Source organism: Heterodontus francisci, chromosome 13, assembly GCF_036365525.1.
Source record: "Heterodontus francisci isolate sHetFra1 chromosome 13, sHetFra1.hap1, whole genome shotgun sequence".
NCBI classification, from domain to species: domain Eukaryota; kingdom Metazoa; phylum Chordata; class Chondrichthyes; order Heterodontiformes; family Heterodontidae; genus Heterodontus; species Heterodontus francisci.
This window is the reverse complement of record NC_090383.1, coordinates 6248982-6272127: the sequence shown is the minus strand read 5'-3', so window position 1 is coordinate 6272127 and position 23146 is coordinate 6248982. Positions and strand designations below refer to the sequence as shown.

Below are 23146 nucleotides of genomic sequence, written 5' to 3'. Positions count from 1 at the left end.
GCTTAAGGACAGAAAACAGTGAGTTGTAGTAAATGATTGTTTTTCAGAATGGAGGATGCAAGGCAGTGGTGTTGCCCAAGGATCAGAGCTGGGACCACTGCTTTTTTTGCTATATATAAATGACTTGGATGTTGGAATAGAGTCAAATCTCAAAATTTGCCAATGACACCAAACTTGGAGGCATAGCAAACAGTGAGGATGATATGAAGCGTCTGCAACAAGAGATAGATAGGCTAGCAGAATGGGCGGTCAAGTGGCAGATGGAAATTAATACTAACAAGTGTGCATTTTGGCAGAAGGAATAGGGAGAGGCAATATATATTTTATGGCACAGTTCTAAGGAGCGTGCAGGAACAGAGAGACCTGGGGGTGCATGCGCATCAATCGTTGAAGATAGCCGCGCATTCTGAGAGAGTGGCTAGTAAAGCATATGGGATCTTGGGCTTCATAAACAGAGGCATTAGTACAAAAACAGGAAAGTTATGCTGAACCTTTATAAAGCTCTGGTTAGGCCCCAACTGGAGTACTGTGTCCAATTCTGGTCATCACACTTTAGGAAGGGCGTGAGGGTCCTTGAGAGGGTGCAGAGGAGATTTAACAGAATGATTCCTGTGATGGGAGATTTTAGTTACAAGGTTAGGTTGGAAAAGCTGGTGTTGTTCAAGGGAGATTTAATAGAAGTGTTCAAGATTATGATAGGCTTAGGTAAGTTAGACGAGGACTGTTAGACTGTTTCCATTAACAAGGGGACACAGATTGAAAGTTTTGGGCAAGAGATGCAGGGAAATATGAGGAAGTTTTTTTTTAAACACAGCGGATGGTGATGACCTGGAACTTGCCGCCCACAAGGGCGGTGGAAGTTGAGACAATCAATGACCTCAAAAGGAAATTGGATGGACACTTGAAGGAAATAAACTTGCAGGACTACAGGGATCGAGCGGGGGAGTGGGACTGACTGGATAGCTCTGTGGAGAGCTGGCATGGACTTGATGGGCCGAATAGCCTCCTGTGCCACAAGTGACTATGACTACATATAAAATGAAAATGGTAATATTTACAGTGACATGGTTTTGGTAAAAGCACATCACGAACTACAAATAGGCTACTTCTGAATTAGAAACATTTAATTAGCATGGCTCTCTATTTTGTTTGCTACAATTCACTGCAAACTAAAAATTATGTATTTACTGTTTTAAACCAATGGCAATTCTGCATTTCAAGTATAGACTGAAAACAGCAAGGTCTGTGCAACTGCATTTTGAATTCAAAACGTTAATGCAAAGTGACAGTGAATGACACTGAATTTAGCAGTAACCACAAATCCTTAAAAAGGGACTACAGCTCTAAAATCTAACCTATTACACGAAAAGGAAGGCAAATCATTCTGGAAAGTCATGAGATGTAAGACTAGAAATTGTATCCAAAGTCGCTGTTACCTTGACCAAGACTACATTTATTCTAATATGTAGATATCAAATATGACAGAAATCCTGATAGCAAACAGCTGCATAGAAAATAGGAGCAGGAGTAGGTCATTCAGCCCTTCATCATAGCCCATGGCCACTTGCACAAAATAATTCAGTTTCAGTTAAGTTTACAAGAAACTGAATTTTGTAATATTTGAAACTACGTCAGAGTAAGAAATTAAAGTCTGCAACTAGTTAAAACATGGTTCAGTTTCGTCCACACTGTCAGAATGAAAGTCTTCTCTCTCTCTGATGGTTGTAATGTGATAAACAGTGGCTATGAGTTCACATTTCTACCATACAGAGCACATGACGGCAGTGCCAGAATTTGTTTAATAACCTTACCAGGTGAGCCAATGTAGGAGAACTCATCATTACTTTCCATTAATTCAGGGTACTCAGCATGTGTGGCATTTATAATTACCTGTCCTTCTCACAGTCTTAAAATGCATTCAGTACTATCCAGCAATGCCCATTATTCAGCAGGGTATACAGCACCTTCAACTTTCACCTGGAACTGTTCCATCACTCACATTCTTACGTGCATTTAGCTTAAAATAATCCTTTCATCTAATATAGCTTCATGATGCACGTACATATATCACACCCAGTGCTGGCTACATGCTCAATGTTTACTATACAAATCAAGAAATGATCAAACTAAAAGCAACGTAACTTAGTGAACATCAAGATGCCATCCTACTAGCACCCAGAAACATTAGCAACAGTCCCATCTATTGGTTCAAATTTGAACATTTAACTGCAATCTAAGTCCACATTCATAATGCAGTTAGAGCTAACAAGCTATACATCACTGAACCAAACAGGAAAACGATATTAGATTGGATGAGTGTTAGGCTTATTTAGCTGTTCTAATTTGACGTGTTTGCATAATGTATGTACAAATATGGACTGGAGTTTATGGCCCTGTGAACCTGCACAACTAGTTTATATCAATTTTGACATGCATGTATAATATGAAAGGGATCCATTTGATTCCTCCCTCAACCATCCGAGAGATAATGTGTGATTTGGATGAATCATTTTAGTAGTATGTGGTATAAGCGCATTTTTACAGTGCTAATTTGTACTGTTTAGTAGGTTCAAGTAGAGCAGAGGATGCTAGCACACGTAAACTGCACTGTAGCAAAATTAAGGTGATTATAGCAAAATTCATCAAAACTGAGAAGCATTACAGGTGAGCAACATTTAAAAAGGAATAGAAAAAATTGAAGAGGGAGGGAGTGTGCACACACACACACACACACAAAGGAATCAGAATGAGCTATTGAGTGCTCAAACAACAGACCAGTTGGGTCTAATGGTCTGCATATGTGCTGTAAGTTTTATGTAAATAGAAAACAGGAGATGGTTAAATGGCTGAAGTGATAGAAAGAAGCATTAACAAAAGATATTAATGACATTTAAAACTTGTAAATAACTGAAGTGGCTGGAGGTAAGGCAGGTCTGAAATGGAAACAGAAAAATATGACAAAATGGAACAGAATCCAGCAGCTTGAGAAGTGTTCTAACAGACACTCCCCACCCTAAATGGCAGCCTAGCTCGCCCTCAGAAGTGTCAACATATCCGTTCCACATCACCCTGTTGTGGGAGATGCTGACTGACATGCTGAGAGTTTCCTGCAGTTTCTGTTTCAGATTTGCACAATTTGCAGTTTTACTCTCACTGTAGTAAAATTGACCTCTATTGGAATTGGAGACAATGGTCGGGATTTTACTCTAGGCGGACGGGACTGGACACTGACTAAGAAGTCAGTGGCGAACCCGCTTCTGCCTCGCCTGGGGAATCGAACCGTATTTTGCGGGTCGCTGGGCTTCAATTGGTGAGAAGCGGTACTTCCAGGCAGCTCTCAGTCCCAGCAGTGTCACTGGGAGCGGTGGCCATTGCTGAGACTACAGCCCAGCAAGATGCAAAGATGCCAGGGAGCCTGGAAGGCAGGTAAGTTTCGGTTGCCTCACCGGGGATAATTGGTCGGGCTCAGGTGAGGCAAAGGTGGTCAGTTGGGGGGACGGGGGGCATGTTGGGTGTTTGGGTGGTTGGAGTAGCAGGGGCAGCCCTCCATCTGGCACAGGGTGCCTGATCATGAGGGCCGACCCCGGGTCGTTAGAGAGCCACCTGCTTTTGTCAGGCGGCTTCTCTCGGATCTCGGATGCCCACTTGCCACGCGTAAAATCCGCGTGGAGGCAGGTGAAGGCCTTTAAGCGGCCACTTAAGGGCCTTGATTGGCCTGGGGCGGCCATTTTTCGCTGCCGCCGCCCTGCATAAAGTGGCGGCGGAGGCGGGAGCAGGAGTGGGTCGGGGAGGGCTCTCGGAGCCTCCTGCTCCATTTCACTCCCCCACCCTGCCACCTTCCCACTCTTTGGGGGTGGGGGGGGGGCGGGGGGGAGCATAAAATTCAGCCCGGTATATATACACTATATCACAGTTATCTTAGTTAATAAAGCAATTTCAAATATCCAGGCTCTACCAATTGTCAATCCCTCCCTAGCCCATCTGTGAATATCACTTGTATTCCAGCCAACAGAAGGACTTCACAAAATAACTTGGTGAACATGACCTTAGGATTCAGTCGAAAGATTACAATCTGGTAAAAAAAAAATAACCAAACTGATCAAAAATGCAAAAGCAAATGAAACCTTGTCTTTGCTATTGTTTCATTGTGATAACAGAAGTGTGAAGTATGAGTCCCATTATCATGTTACAGAACTGGACTTATTGCCAAATTTTAAATTATGGTTTACCTCTGGGTATTTCACCTTCATTGTTTTGTGCAGTTCTCTGAAACGACTGTACCGTCGAAACACTGTCCAAGTGTCATCTAGGATGGTTACCTAACAGAACACATAACATTTATTCTTTCAGAATAGCAATGTAACCTCATTTATTTGACTGTACAGTCTGAGTATAAAAAGCTCGATTTTTAGTTGTATCCTGCCAAAAATCAGTTGCATTCTGAACACTGCAGGGTTCCTTTATGAAGCCTCAAATTTATTTGGTCTTTCTTAATTTAATTATTTTCCCATGTGGAATGCATTGTATGAATAACTGAGTAAAAGCCACAAAGGAATTGGCCAAAATAAATTAATTTTTCAAACTGGCTGTGGTCCAAATGCATTTTTACTTTTCCCCATTGTTTCCGACCAAAAACATTGATTTTCTAGGATTCGGTTCCACGGGTGCTGGCAGACGTCAAGTGCTTCAATAAAGTAGCTACTCTTCATGTGTGGAACAATATGCATCAGGAAACTATTCAACTGCAGAAAATCACAACCAAGTCCATTCCTATCTTCGCTTTGAGGTAGCTTTTCAACTCTACATTCAGGTATAAAAACTGACATTACAGATTGGACATTTTCCAAAATGGCAACCAATTTGCTTTTCTATTGATTTTGAATGGAGAAGCTGATATTCAACGCCAGTCTTAGGCCCAGGTGGCAAGTTGAAAATCTACCACCTTGTGTCCACACAGGCACCCTTTTCCAGCAGGGAGTCAGAGGAGAGTGATTAGGGGCTGGTACTTTGGCTGACTTTATTTCCTTTTCATTCCCGAACACTAAAGCTCATTGTGGGGCCTCAACTGTTGCCCACAGTGAGATCAGGTCACTCAGCAAGACAAAGAATGGAACATGCATTCTTCTGGTTCTTGTTAAATTATCAGACTGCTCACAACATTCAGTACTGGATGACCAGAAATTTTCTCCAATATTGAGAAGACTGCAGACATTTGGGCTGAATTTTGTCTTCTTGCCACCAGAAGCGGTGGCGAGTACAAAAAAAAAGGCCATTCAGCCCATCAAGTCTATGCTGGCTCTTTCAAAGAGCAATCCAGTTAGTCCCACTCCCCTGTTCTATCCCCTTTTCGCTGAAATTTTTTCTTCCAAGATTTATTTCTTTTTGAAAGCTTCTATTGAATCTGTATCCATCACCCTCTCCGGCAGTACATCCCAAATTCTAACCACTCTGTGTAAAAAAAGCTTTTCTTCAAGTCACCCCTGGTTCATCTGCCAATCGCCTTAAATATGTGCCCTCTGGTGTCAACCCTTCAGCCACTGACAACGGTTTCTCTTTTTTTACTCCACCTATTATGCACTGCAGTGAGACATGGTCCCATCTTGAACTCTCAGGTTTTCCATCATTTCAGGCTGCAAAATTCAGGGATTTTTTAACCCACTGTTAGACGATGTTGCTTCCAGATGTAGAGGAGTCTAACATTCAAGGGAGGATGGAGGAAAAAAATGGCACTTCCACAGCCAATTAATAACTCTTGGTGTCACATCTGATCGCAAGATGAGCTTCCAACCTCATATTCATGCAATCAGTAAGACTGCCAATTTCCAGCTCTGTAACATCACCTGACTTTGCCCGTCTCAGCTCATCTGCTGCTGAAATCCTCATTCGTTACTTCTAGATTTGATTATTCTTACGCACTCCTGGCTGGTCTCCCACATTCTACTCTCTGTAAACTTGAGGTGTTCCTAACTTCTGCCGCCCGAGTCTTAACTTGCATTAAGTCCCGTTCCCCTATCACCTACATTGTTCGCTGACCTACATTGGCTCCCGGTCAAGCAATATCTTGATTTTAAAATTCACATCTTTGTTTTCAAATCCCTCCACAGCTTTTCCCCTCCCTATCTCTGTAATCTCCTCCAGCCCCACAGCTCTGAGATTCTGCACTCCTCTAATTTTGGTCTCTTGTGCATAACTGATTTTAATCGCTCCACTACTGGTGGCCATGCCTTTTGTTGCCTGGGGCCCAAGCTCTGGAATTCCCTCCCTAAACCGCTCCGCCTCTCTACCTCCCTCTCCTCCTTTAAGACGCTCCTTAAAACCTACCTCTTTGACCAAGCTTTTGCCCATCTGACCCAATATGTCCCTTTGAGGCTCAGTGCCATATTTTCTTTTATAATGCTCCTGTGATGCGTTTGGGGTGATTTATGACATTAAAGGTGCTATATAAATATAAGTTGTTGTTGGTTTATACAACTCAGGATATTATACTGTGCAGTTATCCACCAAGCTATCAGCAGGAGCTGTATTTTATCTTTTAATCAATACAGCAAATAAACCAGTTATCAGCAGGTTACCATAAAGGCTATTTTACGGATACCAAGTAGATGTTGCAAGATGTTGGGAAACGGCCTCCATCTCCTAAGTATTCATTTTAAAATAATTATTTCTAATACACCTTTAAAAATGTAAAATTTTTGCTAAGGGCTTGAAGCCTTTTAAAAATGGTGATGGCGGCGTACATGGGGGTTCGGCGGTGGCACTGCCGTGCCGGAAGGCCACCGTGTTCAAAGTGCGCCACCACAGAGCGTGGCGCGCTAATAAAATTCAGCCCATTAAGTTTGGTGCATCATTTGAACCAGCACTATCTTTTCATACAGATTGCTGTAAATCACAGTATTTGGACTTTGTAAGAAAGAAAATGGTAAGAGAAAATAACAGGAGTTTAAGATAGACAAATCTCCAGGACCTGATGGTTTCTACCCTAGGATATTAAAAGAAACAGGTAGAGAAACTGTAGAGATTAGGAACTGAGGAGGAGGAGGAGGAGGAGAAGAAGAAATTTAGATGCCAAGGCATACAAATCACTAAAAAGGTAGTGGATAAGCACAGAAAGTAACCAAAAAGGCTAATGGAATGTTGGCCTTTAAGAAGCTACAACACAAAGGGGAGGAAGTGAAACTCAAGTTGTTTAGTTCCGAAGAAGGGTCACTGACCCGAAACGTTAACTCTGCTTCTCTTTCCACAGATGCTGCCAGACCTGCTGAGTGGTTCCAGCATTTCTTGTTTTTATTTCAAGTTGTTTAGTGCCTTGGTCAGACCCCATCTGGAGTACTGAGTTGACTTTGGGCACTGCACCACAGGAAGGACTGTCAATGGTGACCACAAAGCTGTTGGATTGTTGTAAAAACCCAACTGGTTCATTAATGTCCTTTAGGGAAGGAAGTTGCGGTTCTTATCCACTCTGGCCTATATGTGACTCCAGTCCCACAACATTGTTAACTTTTAGCTGCCCCTCGGAGATGGCCTAGCAGGGTACACATTTTTATCAAGAGGTCATCCCACCACCATCTTCTCAGGGCAACTAGGTATGGGGCAATAAATGCCAATTTTGCCAGTGACACCCATATCCCGAGAATAACTTTAAAAAATAGCCTACTTCTGTTCCTACGTCTAAGCTGCCATGACTATATCCCGCAACTATCCCACTTTTATTATTGCTTAGGACTGCTGACTAAAACAAGTCACAGTGCAGAAATTTTCTCAGCCTGAGTAAATCAGCTGATTTGTTAGTTCCATAGTTCTACAGAAAACTGTTTACCCGTCACAAGTGCTGACCTGAATTCCACCCTTCCAGAATATTACAACTTGTGAAGGCATGGAAGTGAAAGGTAACCAACACACACTGGATGTAAATGCATCAGGGGTATAGAACTTAGAACTCGCATAAATTCTTTATCGGGAGGTTGCTAGCAATGCACTTTGTCACCACAGAACAATAAAAATGCATTTACATCATATTTTTGGATGCAAAAATACATTTTTATTTGACAGGTCTCCTGATATTCCTACCGATAACATACTCTGACATTTCCTGTGATCTATCCCAGCTGAATCAGGCCTGGCTTATGCTCAAGTCATGGTACTTTTTCATTATAAAATGGTCCCAGCGGAGTGCTTTGCTGGAGCCCCAAGACTGCTATATTGCTGCCTTCTGCTTTCCTTTCTTCCTGCCGTCACTTCTAATCAAGGCCAGAATCTCTCAACACCTTTGCTAAAAAGCAAAGTATGCCTTCACACTTTTAGTTCAACTGGAGATGCGGAGATGCATGAAAATGTCAGTCTTTGGAGATCAGGTCATTTATATCGAAGTGTGTCACTAACTGTGGTGGTATTGCATGTCTGTCATCCATGGCTCTCTATCAATGTAAAATCACCTTCAGAGTACTTAGAGTGTTGACTGCATTCATGATGAATTGCAGTTTAATAAACACCACACATTTGAATGGATACTCTTATCCTCAAATTTGCCTGAATTATTGTAATACTGAATACCTGGGCTGTGCTGGTGAAAGTGCAATTCCTGAGAGAAAATTAATTTTCACTCTTGGGGATTTTATGATTCAGAATTGAGACTTCTAATTGCCATATTTACATCAGAAAGGAAAAAAATGCTAAACACTCACCTTCACTTCATACTCATAGTGCTCATCTTTTCCTTGTCCCCGCAAGACAAAACGAGGAATACTGATTTTAATAGGATCCTTTAGGTTATCTGGATCAGTCTCCAGCACTCGGGAGAATAAACGCTACCAAAGCAAAAGAAATCTTGGATCAGCAATAAGAAACTGAACTACAGAACATCATGACTGTACGAAATAGTAAGCACAAAGCAGACTGAAGATATGAGAGAATGAGCAAAAAAGGGGGACGGAACAGCACAGTTCAGAAATACAAAAGGTATGACAACCTTGACAAAGAAATACTATCTTCTCAGTTACAACAGACATTAGCTCACAAAACCTTGTTTAAATGAGATAACTTTACAAAAAAAGAGAATTAGTTCTAATAAATTAGTGAGATCCACGTGCAGAAGTTTTCTTGTATGTACTCCCTAACTCAACTTCTTAAAACACAAAACAAAATGGCTAAGAGGTTTCAAAATAGCAGCATTCTCTTAAAATGCTCAACGATTAGCACAAACCATCATTGACAAACTAATACACTAAGTAACAACACGCCAACACAACTGATATATGGCATAAGTAATTTATTTTAAATTCTTTTTAATTTAAGAGCTAGAGACAAGTCTCATCCCTAGGTTCTCGGTGATTGATTGCACTTTCAAGTGCCAGTGGCTGTAGGCAGCCTAATTGCACTAGGGCACAGCACTACAGTGCTGCAAAGCATTAACAAACATCTAGAGATCCTTACAAGTTCCTGATTTCAGTCAGTAAATCTAAATTAAGTACAAAGCAAAGCAGACAGGAGAGAAGGGAAAAAAAACACCAAATGTGAATCACGCCAGAAGTCAACTGCCAGTGATTTATCTATTTTAAGTCTGAATAAGTTGTTTCGTACCACTTCTTTCTGAATAATAACTTCCAATAACTGCTCTACACTCACCCCTTGTGGTTCTGTAATACTGAAGTGCATCTGCCTGGTGAAATGAGGCAATTTCTTACTTACTATCTCTGCCTTTCAACATTTATTGGCTTTACCACCAACTTGTCTGTCCTCTTAAAACTAATGTGCTTGAAGACTACTTTTTTTTTATTGCCTTTTATGTTTTTTGCTAATTTGCTTAGTTATCCTTATAGCCTTTCCAATTTTCCTTTTTGTAGTATTCCTATAAATATTCTTTACATTTGTTCTGGATTACTGCTCATCTGCACTGTAAGCACTAAATGCTTTTCTTCCATTTCAATTTGACCCAATTTCTTATTTATCCATGCAACCTTGGCTTCGATCCTTTTCCTATTTTTCTTCCTTGAAGATAATTGACTAGCTCCTTGTCCTTTTCCTACTTAAATATTTTCTGTTGCCGATCTAAAGTTCCAGTTACTAATATTCCAACCCATTAAGAAAAAATCGACAAAGTCACATTTTATCTCACTGTTACTTGCCTTTTTCCCCCAGTCAAGTATCCTTGCCCTCAACTTTTCTGTTCTTACACTGAATGTAATTATATTATGCTCTCTGTTGCCCAAATGATCTCCTAACTTTTAGCTCACTCACTTGCTTTGCTTCATTATCCAGAACCAGGTAATGTCCCAAATTCAGAGCAAAAAAAATCTTTCCTTTTCGAAAGACAAACATTAATTTTCCCCATACCAATCTATTATTGGATAAATGAAATCTCATCCAATTACAACTCTATTATTGATATACACCTTGCTAATTTTGCTTCAAATGTCATCCTCAATTGTCTTTCTAGCATTGGTGGTCGATGTGATCAATTTCCTGATATTTCTCAGCTCAGTCCAAAAGGATTTGATGCAGACCACGTCACTATTTAAATCCTTTTACTCTAATTCTGTGATACAGTTTCTAAAATTGCTACTCTTCCCCAGTTTTTTCCTTAACTACCCCTTTTGAAAGTTTTTCACCCATAATTACTTTATTGGTGATCCCGAACCAGTTGCAAACATATTTGTTTGTGGGAGAATGTGGGGCTTGGAAGAACTAAAAAGCTAACGTATGGGTTGGCTCATAGGTGGATTCCTAGTGTCCATCATCAAGGGAGGAGGTGAAGGGGGATATCCCAACTCTAGCAGCATCAACTTGTAACTTTCTAAGGAATCTCTGCCAACATTAAATTTGGTATTTTGTGTTTAGTCCCTAATATACATCTGTATCCCTCACAGATGTTGGTAATTAGAATGTTTATATTATCAAAACACAGGGTGATAAAATAGTGCTTTTCTGCCTGCTTTCAGAATTCAACTCAATTGTTTTCCAATGGAGGAAAAAGTGAAATTAAGATGAGGAAAGACACTATCTACCACTGCTTTTAGCAATGAGAATGTTTATATTCTCTGTCAAACAAAACCTAGGTGATAATTTATGATTATTTGCTTTCAGAATTTAAGTCAATCGTCTGAAACATCAAATTAGGATGGCAAAAACACCATGTGTGTCTCAGCTTAATGGGCTTTCCGAAATTTAGGGTATAATCAAAACTAAAACATTGTAACTGGTACATAATGCATTTTCTTTGCTCTCACATACACACACAAAACAGTCTCTTTCTTGAAATAAACACACAACTTTTGCATTTGACTTCAGTCAAACCATTATCTGCAGATATCCATTCAATGGACTGACTAAATAACAGGGAAATTAATTGCTTGTAATTACTTATTTCTGGTATATCAAGTTATGAGGTTAGAACCCAACCTATATTCCACCTAATAATTCCACTGCCTGACGCAAAAGAATTGGACAAAAATTAAGCATGGGAAATGAGTGTCCATAATGGATACAATAAAAATACTTTTAAACAGTTTTAAAAGTGCAATGTTAACAGAAAAGTTTGTGTTGAAAGACTTCATTTTTGGCCAGCGTTCACACATCCTTCAGCCTAAAGGCCTGCTACCTGACCCGAACCCGATGGGACCCGACGACGTGTCAGGTTTGGGTCGCGTCAGGCCCCTCTTTCGGGTCTGGCTTTCGGGCTTGGGTCGGGCCGGACACACGCGGTAAGTGCTCTGCCGGTAATTATTAAAAATAAAAAAAAGTTAAATGAGCTGGGAGTCCGGGATGAAATTGAGTCTGCACAGTGAGCGAGTGACGTCACTATGACGTCATCACGCATGCGCTGCAGCTTCATGGAGCTTCCCAGTTGGAAGGTAAGTAAAGGGATGATCAGGTTGGGCTCGGGGTGAAATTGGAGGGACTCGGGCCGGGTCCGCTGCGGATTGTCGGGTTCGGGTCGGGTTCTTTTTCCCGACCTGAGCAGGCCTTTACTTCAGCCACCTTTCATACAGTTTTACTGAATGCTCCAAATTTATTGCTGTAGACAATGCCAGACAAATGACAAGAGATTTACCATTGATGTAGGACTTGTTACGACCAAATGAGAAAGGTGTCCAAGGGTCATTTACTGTCTTCACCTGGTCTTATTGTAACAGGGTTTAATTTTTAAACACAGTGTTCTGAGCTCCCCTTTAGTGAATCCTTGTTCACCACTTTCTAATTATAAGGCAAACAAATGAGCATACCAGGTTTTCTTAGGTTTAAAGAAAAAAAGTGAAATTTATTAAACTTAAGCTCGAATTTGGTTAACGCATCCAGATACACGCCGCATCCCACGCTAACATGCATACACGATACGCACATGCAAATAGAGACAGAAAAGAGAAGAAAAATAAAGTAGAAAGGTTTGAGGCAATATCAGAAGAGATTCTTGATTACTGTGCTTCGAGCTCACTGTAGTCCTTTTGCAAGTAGTCTTGCTTTTCATTGGGGCCCAGTATTATTCTTAACCTTTGTTCACTATAGAAGACTTTTCTTGGGGTTCGTATGTCTTCAATGGTCTTCAGTTCCGTGAGAAAGAGATGGGAAATAGGTCTTTTCAGTCGAGGAACAAAGAGCTTTTTGACTTTCAAACACTCTGTAGCAAGTTCAAATTCAAACAGCCCGTTACTCATGTGACTAAACTGGTCTGACTCGGTCTTCTGTGTATTGGAGAAGCAGGGACTGGATCCTTTGTTTCAACACTATCTGTCAGCATGCAAAAAAAGGTCTTTCTGGCGAGGGGCCTGGCAATTCCTTGTGAGAGGCCCTCTTTTCTTCCCAGCAGCAACTTTTAATGTTCATGTGACGAAATAACGTGAGCCTCATTCTTGGCAGGTGGGGGCCTGCATGACAGACTTCTTCGCACTCAATTGCCTGAAATGGTATAACCCCTATTAGCTGCAAATCAAAATGTAAATTAAACTGCTAGATCCTATTAGTAAGGGTTTGAAAGACTTCCTCCTAAAAGGATAGAATATGATGTTTACACTGGTAGGAAAGAAATTTGCAGCAATGCAAGAGGGAAAAAAAAAATAAAAACTACCTCATACTTCAGTTTGCGCTGGTTCATGTTATTCTGAAGATTCCCATTTTCCTGAAAACAAATGGGCAAAAGTACTGTTAGCTTCATTCTTTCTTAAACAGTATTTTCTCATACAAAGCCCATTAGACTGCTAAACATGGCTAGCAGATCTGTTGACAACTTCTATCACGATTATTGCTTCAGTTCAATAGCTATCATTATCAATGTAATGATCTGCTCTCTCATTTAAGAATCCAACCTAAGGGCACAACTCAAAGCTTGTTACGAGGACAAAGTGTTCATTATAGTCAAGCATATGAGTTTTGAGGGCAAGTCTTCAGCCATGTAGCACGTAAAATACAAGCTATTCTTTTGGAATGGAATTTGATCCTTCCATCAGCATTAATAGACTAAAGGCAAAATAAGCAATCCTGTTAGCAAATTACTACAAACATTAGACTATGATGTCAACAGAAGCATTAGCTTCTCTAAAGTACACAGCTACTTTACAGTAAAGAATGCTGCATATTTAGCTGCCAGGTAAGTATTCAACATTTTTGGTCTATTTTCTTAATTTCCAGATACAGAAATGAGCATGTTAATTCTCAAACAAAAACAAAAAATGCTGGAAATACTCAGCTGGTCTGGCATATCTGAGGAGAGAGAAGCAGAGTTAGCATTTCAGGTCAGTGACATTTCATCAGAACTGGCAAAGGTTAGAAATGTAATAGGTTTTAAGCAAATAAAGCAGGGTTTGTGGCAAAAGATAACAAAAGGGAAGGTGTTGATAGGACAGAGGGTCACAGAGAATAACTGGCCAGAAGGCCATGGAGCAAAGGCAAAGGGTGTGTTAATGGTGTGGTGAAAGACAAAACGTTCATGCAGAGAGGGTGTTAAATGACCGAACAATGAACAGCCCTGGCCAAAAGCACAAACATGCAAATAACAGTGGGCAGGCACATGGTAAAAAATTAATGAAGCAAAATAAAATAAAAATGGGGGCCAGTCATCCTCTGAAATTATTGAACTCAATGTTCAGTCTGGTAGGCCATAGCTCATCTAATTGGTAAATGAGATGCTGTTCCTTGAGTTCAATAATTTCAGAGCATGACTGCACCCCCCCCTTTTTAATTTTTATTTTATTTCAGTTTGTTTCATCATTCATTTTTTTTACCATGTGCCATGCCCACTGTTTTTTTCATGCATGTGCTTTTGGCCAGGGCTGTTCATTATTCGGTCATTTAACACCCTCTCCGCACTACCGTTTTGTCTTTCACCACAACATTAACACACCCTTTGCCTTTGCTCCATGACCGTCTGGTCAGCTATATATTTTTTTTTAACAACATTACAGCGCAGTACAGGCCCTTCGGCCCTCGATGTTGCGCCGACCTGTGAAACCATCTGACTTACACTATTCCATTTTCATCCATATGTCTATCCAATGACCACTTAGATGCCCTTAAAGTTGGCGAGTCTACTACTGTGAACCTGTGTCCTATCAACACCTTCCCTTTTGTTATCTTTTGCCCCACTCCCGTTTTATTTGCTTAAAACCCATTACATTTCTAACCTTTGACAGTTCTGATGAAAGATCACTGACCCGAAATGTTAACTCTGCTTCTCTCTTCACAGATGCTGCCAGACCTTCTGTGTATTTCCAGCATTTTTTGTTTTTGTTTCAGATTTCCAACATCTGCAGTATTTTGCTTTTGTTTTAATTGTCAAGCTTGTTTTAAATATTTAGGTTAATACTTTTAGAAACGCTAATATCATGAGAATATTTAAATAATTGGTAGAATTAATTATAAACATTGTTTACAGAATATCATTCATAAATATTCGCATATGGTATTTTATACATATATGCACTTTTACATGCCTTTGCTTCACTTTTCCAAAACAAAACTGTACTTTTCAGTTCAGGTCTCAGTGTTAAATAGTGTTGAAGAAATATTTCAGTATTTTTCTGAAAAAAAATTAATTTTGAATCTCTCTCTCCCTTTCACTCAAGTGCCCCCCAAAAGCAGCAAGTCATGCTTGATTTTCAGGTATCACATTTCAATATTTGACTTCAAGGGAATTAAAAATTTCCCTTCATCATCCTTTCAGAAAAGGAATACTCAGTGCTGCCAGCTTATGTCACAAGTCTTCTAGCCAAGCTAATAACCTGGTTAACTACTGGAATTCAGGCAGTTTATGACAAATGTCACACAAGTGTCTTGCTGCAAGGTGTTGAAGTAGGAATTGCATATAATGACTTGGTCTTCAATTTTAAAAACAATTTACATTTTTCTCTTTACACTAAGTCAGAGACCTTGAACCTCATTTTATTAGAAACTGCTACAACAGGTTCTGTTTTCACTGAGAGGGACACAACAACTTAATTCTGTCTATCCCTTGCATTTTCATTAGAGATGCCTCCTGGAAGTTGAGGAGACATAGTTTACAAACAAATATGGTAACGAATGGTGACAGACTCGCCATGCTGATTTAAAACTTTCATTAATCATAAAATATAAGAAGAATGCAAATACTTAGAAATGATACATTTATTGTATAATTAAAACACACTGGGATAACCATTAAGAAATAGATTGTCTGGACAATGCATAATTTTTCCATGAGTCATTATTTATTTGAAATAATTTCTTTGCTTCAGATTCCTACTTAGCACCTTCTAATTGTTATACAATTGGCTCAAAACTTATTTAAAAATAATTAGTTTGAGACACTACATTTTTGGAGAGTGTTCTTTGAGCCCTGGGTTCAAATTCAGCTCAGGAAGCTTGGGATGGATGGATCTCATCTGTCCAACAGTTATGAGGGTTCTATGTGAAATACATTTGAGCTGCATCAATACAATTCACAGTCGGAATGGGCCCATAGCAGAAAACTGCCCTTGATTCTGCATTGTCACTTCTGTTCAGTTAGGCCACAGATTGACTGGGATGGGAAATGGAAAACCTTGAAATGATGTACAGGATGGTCCTCGGAGGTGGTAGTTGTGGCATTGTTTTGGGACTGTGAGCAAGGTTGCGTTGCATCTTCCTGTGCAACATTGACCTTGTCGTGCTTATTTCAGACATTCAGTACTTGAATTAAGTAATCTTCCATGCCCCTACACCAAAGCAAAGGTTCCACAACCTTGCAACTGTTTCACTCCGTTGAGTACATTCAAGACAGAGCTTGATAGATTATTGGGTACTAAGGGAACGGGCAGAGTAGGCACTAAGGGCCAAGTGGCCTCCTCCAGCTCCTATTTCTTATGTTCTTATGCAGGATGTATGGCAGGTGATTCGTAAAGCAGAAACAATTTTTAACAAAAATGTACACCACATTCTGCACATGAGTACTACAGAACCTTTTTTTAAAAATGCAGGTACTCACTTCAGCGTAACTGAAGTGGCAAACATCAGTCCTAGATTATTTGATTAGGCACATTCTACTAATGGTATATTCATTGGGTGTTTAATTGTATTTACGTGTCGGGCATTAACTGGGGATTCACTTTGGCTCCTATATAAAGAAGATTGAAACTGTGGTTGTTGGGTTTGGAGGCGCATATTTGTAACATGTATCGCTGTAAACAAAAGTTTATAAGTGCATAAAGATTAAGTTTCAGTTCTATCCTTTACTTCCTGGCTATCTGGGTTACAACACATGCTTGCCATGGATAGTCTCTGGTTCCAAATGTATGTATTTATGATCATACAGTCTTCATTATTCTTCCTATAAACTAAGGGGATAGTTGTTTTCTCCCCCAATTTTCTTCACAAACTTTGCTCCCCATCACTCAAAACTGTTGACTTCTCATTGTGTAGTTCCACTGACCAATCTACTTTCTGTACCTTTCCAAAGTCGAGCTCTATTCTCACCAAGGCCGGAATTTTACGCCACCCCAATGAGCCGGATGGTGGTGGAAGGGGTGGCGTAAAATGGATCGGGAGGCTCTGGGAGACCTTCCCAACCTGCTCTCGCCTCTGCCCCACTTTACGTGGGGCGCAAAACGGGCTGCCTGCCCCAGGCCAATTAATGGCCACTTAAAGGCCTGCGCCTGCCTCCACACAGATTTTACGCGTGGCAAGCTGGAGTCCTGGAGCCGGGAAAAGCTGCAAGGTAAAAGCTGGTGGCTACTCAGCGCCCCGGGGGTAGGCCCTGAAAACCGGGCACAGGGTGCCCGATTGAGGGCCACCCCCGCTTCCCCAACCACCCCTAGGACCCAACATGCCCCCCTTCCCCTCAAACAACCATACTTGTCTCGGCGGGGCATAACCCAATACCCCCGGCAAGGCAACCAAAACTCTCCTGAAATCCCAGCTCCATGTCCATCTGCTGTTGGCTGGGCTGCGGACCCAGCAGTGGCCACTGCTCCCAGTGGCGCTGCTGGGACTAACAGCGGCCGGCCTGCTGACCGTCCAGCAGCTCAATGAGGCGGGACTTCCTCCCTCAAGCGGTGGTAGTCCCGCCTCAGAACAGTTAAAGCCTGGGGATTCGTAAAATGTGGGATGCATCCCCAGGCTAGGCGGAAGCGGGTTCGCCACCAACTTTTATGTCAGTGGCCAGCTCCCGTCCGCCCAAGGTCAAATCCAGCCCCAGATGTCAATATGCATGGTCCCAGCAGGGAACACTGGGCAGCATTGAGGAGTGGGAACTGTGGTTGATACTCCTCTTCTTAACCCTTAGGGGCACAACTATTGCCCTCGCCGTCCTATCAATGGCACTGCTGAGATCAATAAACCCAATATAGTTTGAAGACTGAATCTGGGACCATAGTGATCTGTATGGTTCTGCTACATGCTGGATAAATTCACTGAATCCTTGGGGAAATCTTAGACTGGTTTTGAAAACTCACACTTTGTATCACCTGTTACTTCTCAATTTATCCCATCCTCTCTTTTGCTCTCTCTCACTGTTATAAAACACACAATTATATTAACTCATTGAGGCCCCACTTTACACAATTTTTTTTTTTTAAAACAATATAGATGCAATCCTTCAACTACTGATAACTTGAGACACTCAATATCATGTTTAAGCTTTGCGCTTCAAGTTTCATCAGTTCAAACTTATTACTGTTAAAAGCGACAGCATTTTAAAACATTTACGACATATGCTGTACATTGCAACAGCTTGCTCTGAAACTGAAGTTGACAACAATGTACACACCTGCTCTATGGAAAGGGAGAGGTCAAGTATATCATTTATTTCATGCTTATTTTGTATTTTTGCCTTTTCTGCCAGACGTCGCTGAACTTCCTCTTCAATATATGCATTCATCCTGAAAAAAAATCAAAAAAGGGCATGTATGAAATGTGTGAATTTTCTTGAATGTGCCAAGATGCCATGGGATACAATTGAAAGGACTATAATTCAACTATAATGGGGGGTGGGGAAGAGAGTGATTTCTGTTAGACTGTAATGGAATTACAGTTTGTGAAACAGGAAATTTTATTTATTTTAGTCAGAAGAATGACAGTACCACTGATCTGAAATGATAACTCTGCTTCTCTCTCCACAGATGCAGCCTGACCTGCTGAGTATTCCCAGCACTTTGTTCTTATTTCAGATTTCCAGCATCTGCAGTATTTTGCTTTTATTTTTAAAAAAGCCTGATCACCAAGCCCTTCTTTTAAATTTTTACGTCTTAGTCCAGCCATTTTTATTTATGTTAATAAGCCATCTTCTGTTCAGGGAGTTTTTCTGTACATTCAAAATGACTGGTTTTCTTTCTACTTTATAAAAAGATTGTTAGAATAAATGTAGGACAATAAGCTGCTGAGATTTGCACAGAATACATTTTGCATGGAATTAAAGTTAGCAGAATGCGACACAGGAACTACGAAGTGATGGCCAGGAAATGTATGCACATGTACCTTTCTATAATAGAATCAGAATATTTACAGTATAGAGTTAGGCCAGTCAGCCAGCCAATTTGCACTGATCGGTTTTTCACAAGAGCCTTCTTGTCTAATTCCACACTAGCCATATCCCCTTAATGTTAATTGCCTGTTTAATTGTATTCAGGTGGTGGGCATTAACGTGGATTCACTTGTGCTTCTATAAACAGGAGCAGACTGAAACAGAGTTTGTTGGGTTTGGTGTTGCACGTTTGTAATGTGTATCTCTAAATAAAAAACTTAAGTGTGTAAAGACTGGGCTCTAGTTCTATCCTTCACTGCCTGGCTATTTGGAATGTAACATTTAATATTACTCATTTTCAAGCAAATACTGCCTGATCTACTTGCAATGCCACCTTTAATAGCTATTAAACTGCACAACAATGTTTTTCACGTGGGCCAATGCCATGCCTATTTAATCTGTTTCTGTGGTGTTGTTGAAGGATAAATGTTTCTTACATTACAACAGTGACTACCCATCCAAAGTACTTCATTGGCTTAAAGCATTTAGGATGTCCTTAGGTCATGAAAGGCACTAAGTAAATACCAAGCCTTTCTTTTTGGCCAGAACACAGGGAGAACTCCCTGCTTTTTTTTTTCCTGAATAGTGCTATGCCATCTACTACACCTAGCGAGGTGGGCTTCCATTTAATGTCTCATCTAAAAGACAGCATTGCTGACAATGCAGCACATCTTCAATACTGTAAATGTTAAATGGTGGAGTCTGGAGTTGGGCTTGACACCACAACCTTCTGCTTCAGATGGGAGCGCATTACTACTCAGCCAAGCCGATGCTTAAGTTTGAATAACTTTACTACAATTTCTCTTTGAATAGTAATTTCATTAAACAGTTCTACATCTACTACAACAGGTTTTACAATCCCCAATATCCACCTCGCATTACCATTCTAATGGACAACTTTCCCTTCCATCCAAAGTCTCTTTACGTCCTGCTCTATGCTTTCTTCTTTTAATTACTTGACTTTGTGTCCTCCTTTCTTAGTCAGTTTTCCAAATGCTCCCCTCTTTTAAGGTGCCTACTTCATTATGTAAAACGAGATTGAATAGATATTGATAGTTTAAAAAAATGCTTTAACTGGTAAAGAAAGCTAATATTTACCATAAAGTATTATTTAAATACTGCGTATTTTACCATTGGCCAGATAACGGATACCTCATAATCTAACACTTATAGGCCACACAGCGATATATGCTTCAACATAATTACAGCCACATACATGCAAGATTACTGACACTATTTATTTTATTAAATAAAGTAGTTTAGTACTAGTGTTTTCTGAACTATTTTAATGAAATATAGATGGTAATATTACAATGAGCTACAAGTTACAGCCCCCCAAATTTAGTATCCAAGAATAAAAACTACATAACATACTAAAAATTAGACAGTTGAAAACAAACCTATCATCAACTATTGGAGTCATAGTTGCTGGAGATCTTTTAGGACTAGCGGGACAACTGGTGTAAGATGATTTCTCTTCAACAGTTCCACAGATCCTTAAAGCCACATCATTTTCACAAATCTTCTGCTTGAGCTGTTGAATTTCTTGCTCTAGCCTACAGTAAAAGAAACTCTCATTAGGTATATGCACAGGACCGCACAAGGCCAGGCTTCGTTCTTGCAAGGCAGCTTTGAATCACATTAAACTATGGTTTAATAAAACAAAAAGCAAAAATACAAAGAAACAGGGTAATAACATCTACAATCATAATAAAACTCTTCGTACTAATGCAAATTTTTCATTTAGAAAATAATAGGTGTAGATGGGGCAGTGGGTTTGGATAGTGTCTCCTCGATTCAGGCACCTGGGCTTGAATTCAGCTCAGACTGATCATGACGGTTTCTCATGTCTGCTAAGATCCTACTGAAAATGAGCTTGCCCCGTCTCCATCCAGAAAGGAAGATCACCAGACGTCTTAAAGTACTTTACAGCCAATGAAGTACTTTTGAAGTCCAGTCATTGTTGTAATGTAGGAAACATGGCAGGGAATTTGCACAGAGCAGGCTCTCAAACAGCAATGTGATAATGACCAGGTAATTTGTTTTGTGACGTTGATTGAGGGATAAATATTGGCCAGGACACCGGGGAGAACTCCCCTGCTCTTCTTCAAAATAGTGTCATGGAATCTTTTACATCCACCTGACCATGCAGACGGGGCCTTGGTTTAACGTCTCATCTGATTGACTGCACCTCAGAGTACTTCACTGCAGTGTATAGCTGCCGTTAGATTGACAATTTTACTTGGAAAAGCCAAAAGGATGGTTGGAGTGTGTAATGATTTGGTCTTTACCTGCATTGCTTGAATTAGAATTTTTATATTCCTGCAGTATTAAATTCCGCATTTTGATTTATCGGTAAGCCAGCAGGACTGAATCTAAACTAGCAATTTAGGATGTTAAAGAGTAAACAAAGCGGGAAATTGCTGTACAATCTGAAGCATTTCACACCACCATGAGTAAGTGATTCCTTTCTGACACCAAAGTAGCCAGGTGTCACCTTACTCCATTTGAGTAGAGGACAGCTTGGCCAAGACAAACATTGATGTAGGAAAGCAAGGTTTCCCAAAGGAATGGCATTTCAATCAGGCTAATGATTTTGAATGATAGCTCAGTGGGCTGAACATCTGACTTCACGAGCTTACGAAGCTGGCATTCGTGCCCTTGAGGCAAAGTGAGCAAGAGGGCCCTCGCAGGCAATGAGGAGAAATTCTAGATCATCTAGCTATGTACTTGTTTAGTTTTAAATTGAGCCTTTGCATAGACACAGTAAGATGGTGTCTACCTTTTTTCCAATAACCCACTATAAGAAATTATCCGATTTCACCACGAAAGCTGCATTCTGTTCAATCATGTAGTTTATATTAAATGAACCCATTTGCTGGCTTGAAGTCAGGCCTCATCTTGACAGACTGCTTTTCAGTCCACCTTCCACAAAGAGAGGAGAACGCATGTGGTGCCATATGGGACCAAGGGCTCTGTTATGATCTCTGGATCATGTTATAATTTAATTAGATATTTGTCAGTCAGTGATGTGCTCTGGATTGTAGGGATGAAGGATGCTTTTACGGTCAAGAGTTTAATCTCCAGACTGTAATCAGAACCCAGGAAGAAATGTCAGGTTCTCTTTTTAAGTGTGATCACTAAGGTTTATTTTTAAATCTATACAAGTCTAGACAGACATTTATACTTCTGCGTTAATAAGGTGTTTCTGTTGAAGTTTTTCTATGCATTCCAAATAATCACTACAATGTGGGAAATGTAAAAAACATATTAGTACACTGTAAGGATGCTCTTCTGAGGTGGAGAGTAAATTACATTGTTTTAGGTATTGTTACGAGTGCTTTCTTTTTTTGTTAAATTAGGAGGATGTATTTTAAAACTGAAAAAAATTCCATAGATGCTGAAATTTGTTTTTAAAAAGGGGTCACAAGAAGGTCTTTTGGACTTGACTTGTAAACAACAGTTACTGGAAGGCAGAGGTCCGCAAGCATGACCCCGAGCTTCTGGTTGCTTGCCATTTTAATTCTCCACCTTGTTCCCATGCCCACATTTCTGTCCTTGGCCTGCTGCAGTGTTCCAGTGAACATCAACACAAGCTCGAGGAACAGCACCACATCTTCCGATTAGGCACCCTACAGCCATCTGAACTCAATACTGAGTTCAGTAATTTCAGATCGTGAACACCATTACTTTTTATTTATTTATTTTATATATATATTATTTATATTTTAAACCATGTGCTAGTCTCTAACCTATTTTTCATGTTTTTGCTTTCGTACAGAGCTGTTCACTATTCTGCCATTAGCACTCTCTCTGGACTCATACTGTCTTTTGCTAATATTTAGCACTCCGCTTGCATTCTGTTCCACGACTCCTGTCATTTAATCTCTCTCCCCACCCCCCGTCCTATCATAGTCCTTCCTTTTTGTCCTCCTTCCCCTCCCCCCCCCCCCCCCCACCGGCCGCTTTTCACTTGCTCAAAGACTGTTACATTTCTAACTTTTGCCAGTCTTGATGAAGGGTCGCAGACCTGAAACGTCGCAGACCTGAAACGTTAACTCTGTTTCTCTCTACACAGATGCTTCCAGACCTGAGCATTTCCGGCACATTTTGTTCTCATTTCAGAATTCCAGCATCCGCAGTATTTTGCTCTTAAGTTACTGGAAGGCACCTGTTTTCGGATAAATA

At 40.4% G+C, this 23146-nt stretch overlaps 1 protein-coding gene across 5 annotated transcripts in view; it reads right to left on the bottom strand.

Annotated features, from left to right (window-relative positions):
* The window catches only part of kif16ba (kinesin family member 16Ba), a 167700-nt gene that overhangs the window by 34768 nt on the left and 109786 nt on the right, over window positions 1-23146 (bottom strand). For 3 of the 5 annotated variants that reach the window (XM_068044302.1, XM_068044304.1, XM_068044305.1), the window contains exons 20-24: window positions 20359-20514; window positions 18206-18317; window positions 13058-13108; window positions 8682-8804; window positions 4230-4319 (exon numbers count right to left, since the gene is read on the bottom strand). In XM_068044302.1, the coding sequence (XP_067900403.1) occupies window positions 4230-4319; window positions 8682-8804; window positions 13058-13108; window positions 18206-18317; window positions 20359-20514 (532 nt within the window). Of the gene's footprint in view, window positions 1-4229; window positions 4320-8681; window positions 8805-12308; window positions 12889-13057; window positions 13109-18205; window positions 18318-20358; window positions 20515-23146 lie in introns of those variants that run through there. The other 2 variants (XM_068044306.1, XM_068044307.1) reach the window with 2 other exon arrangements.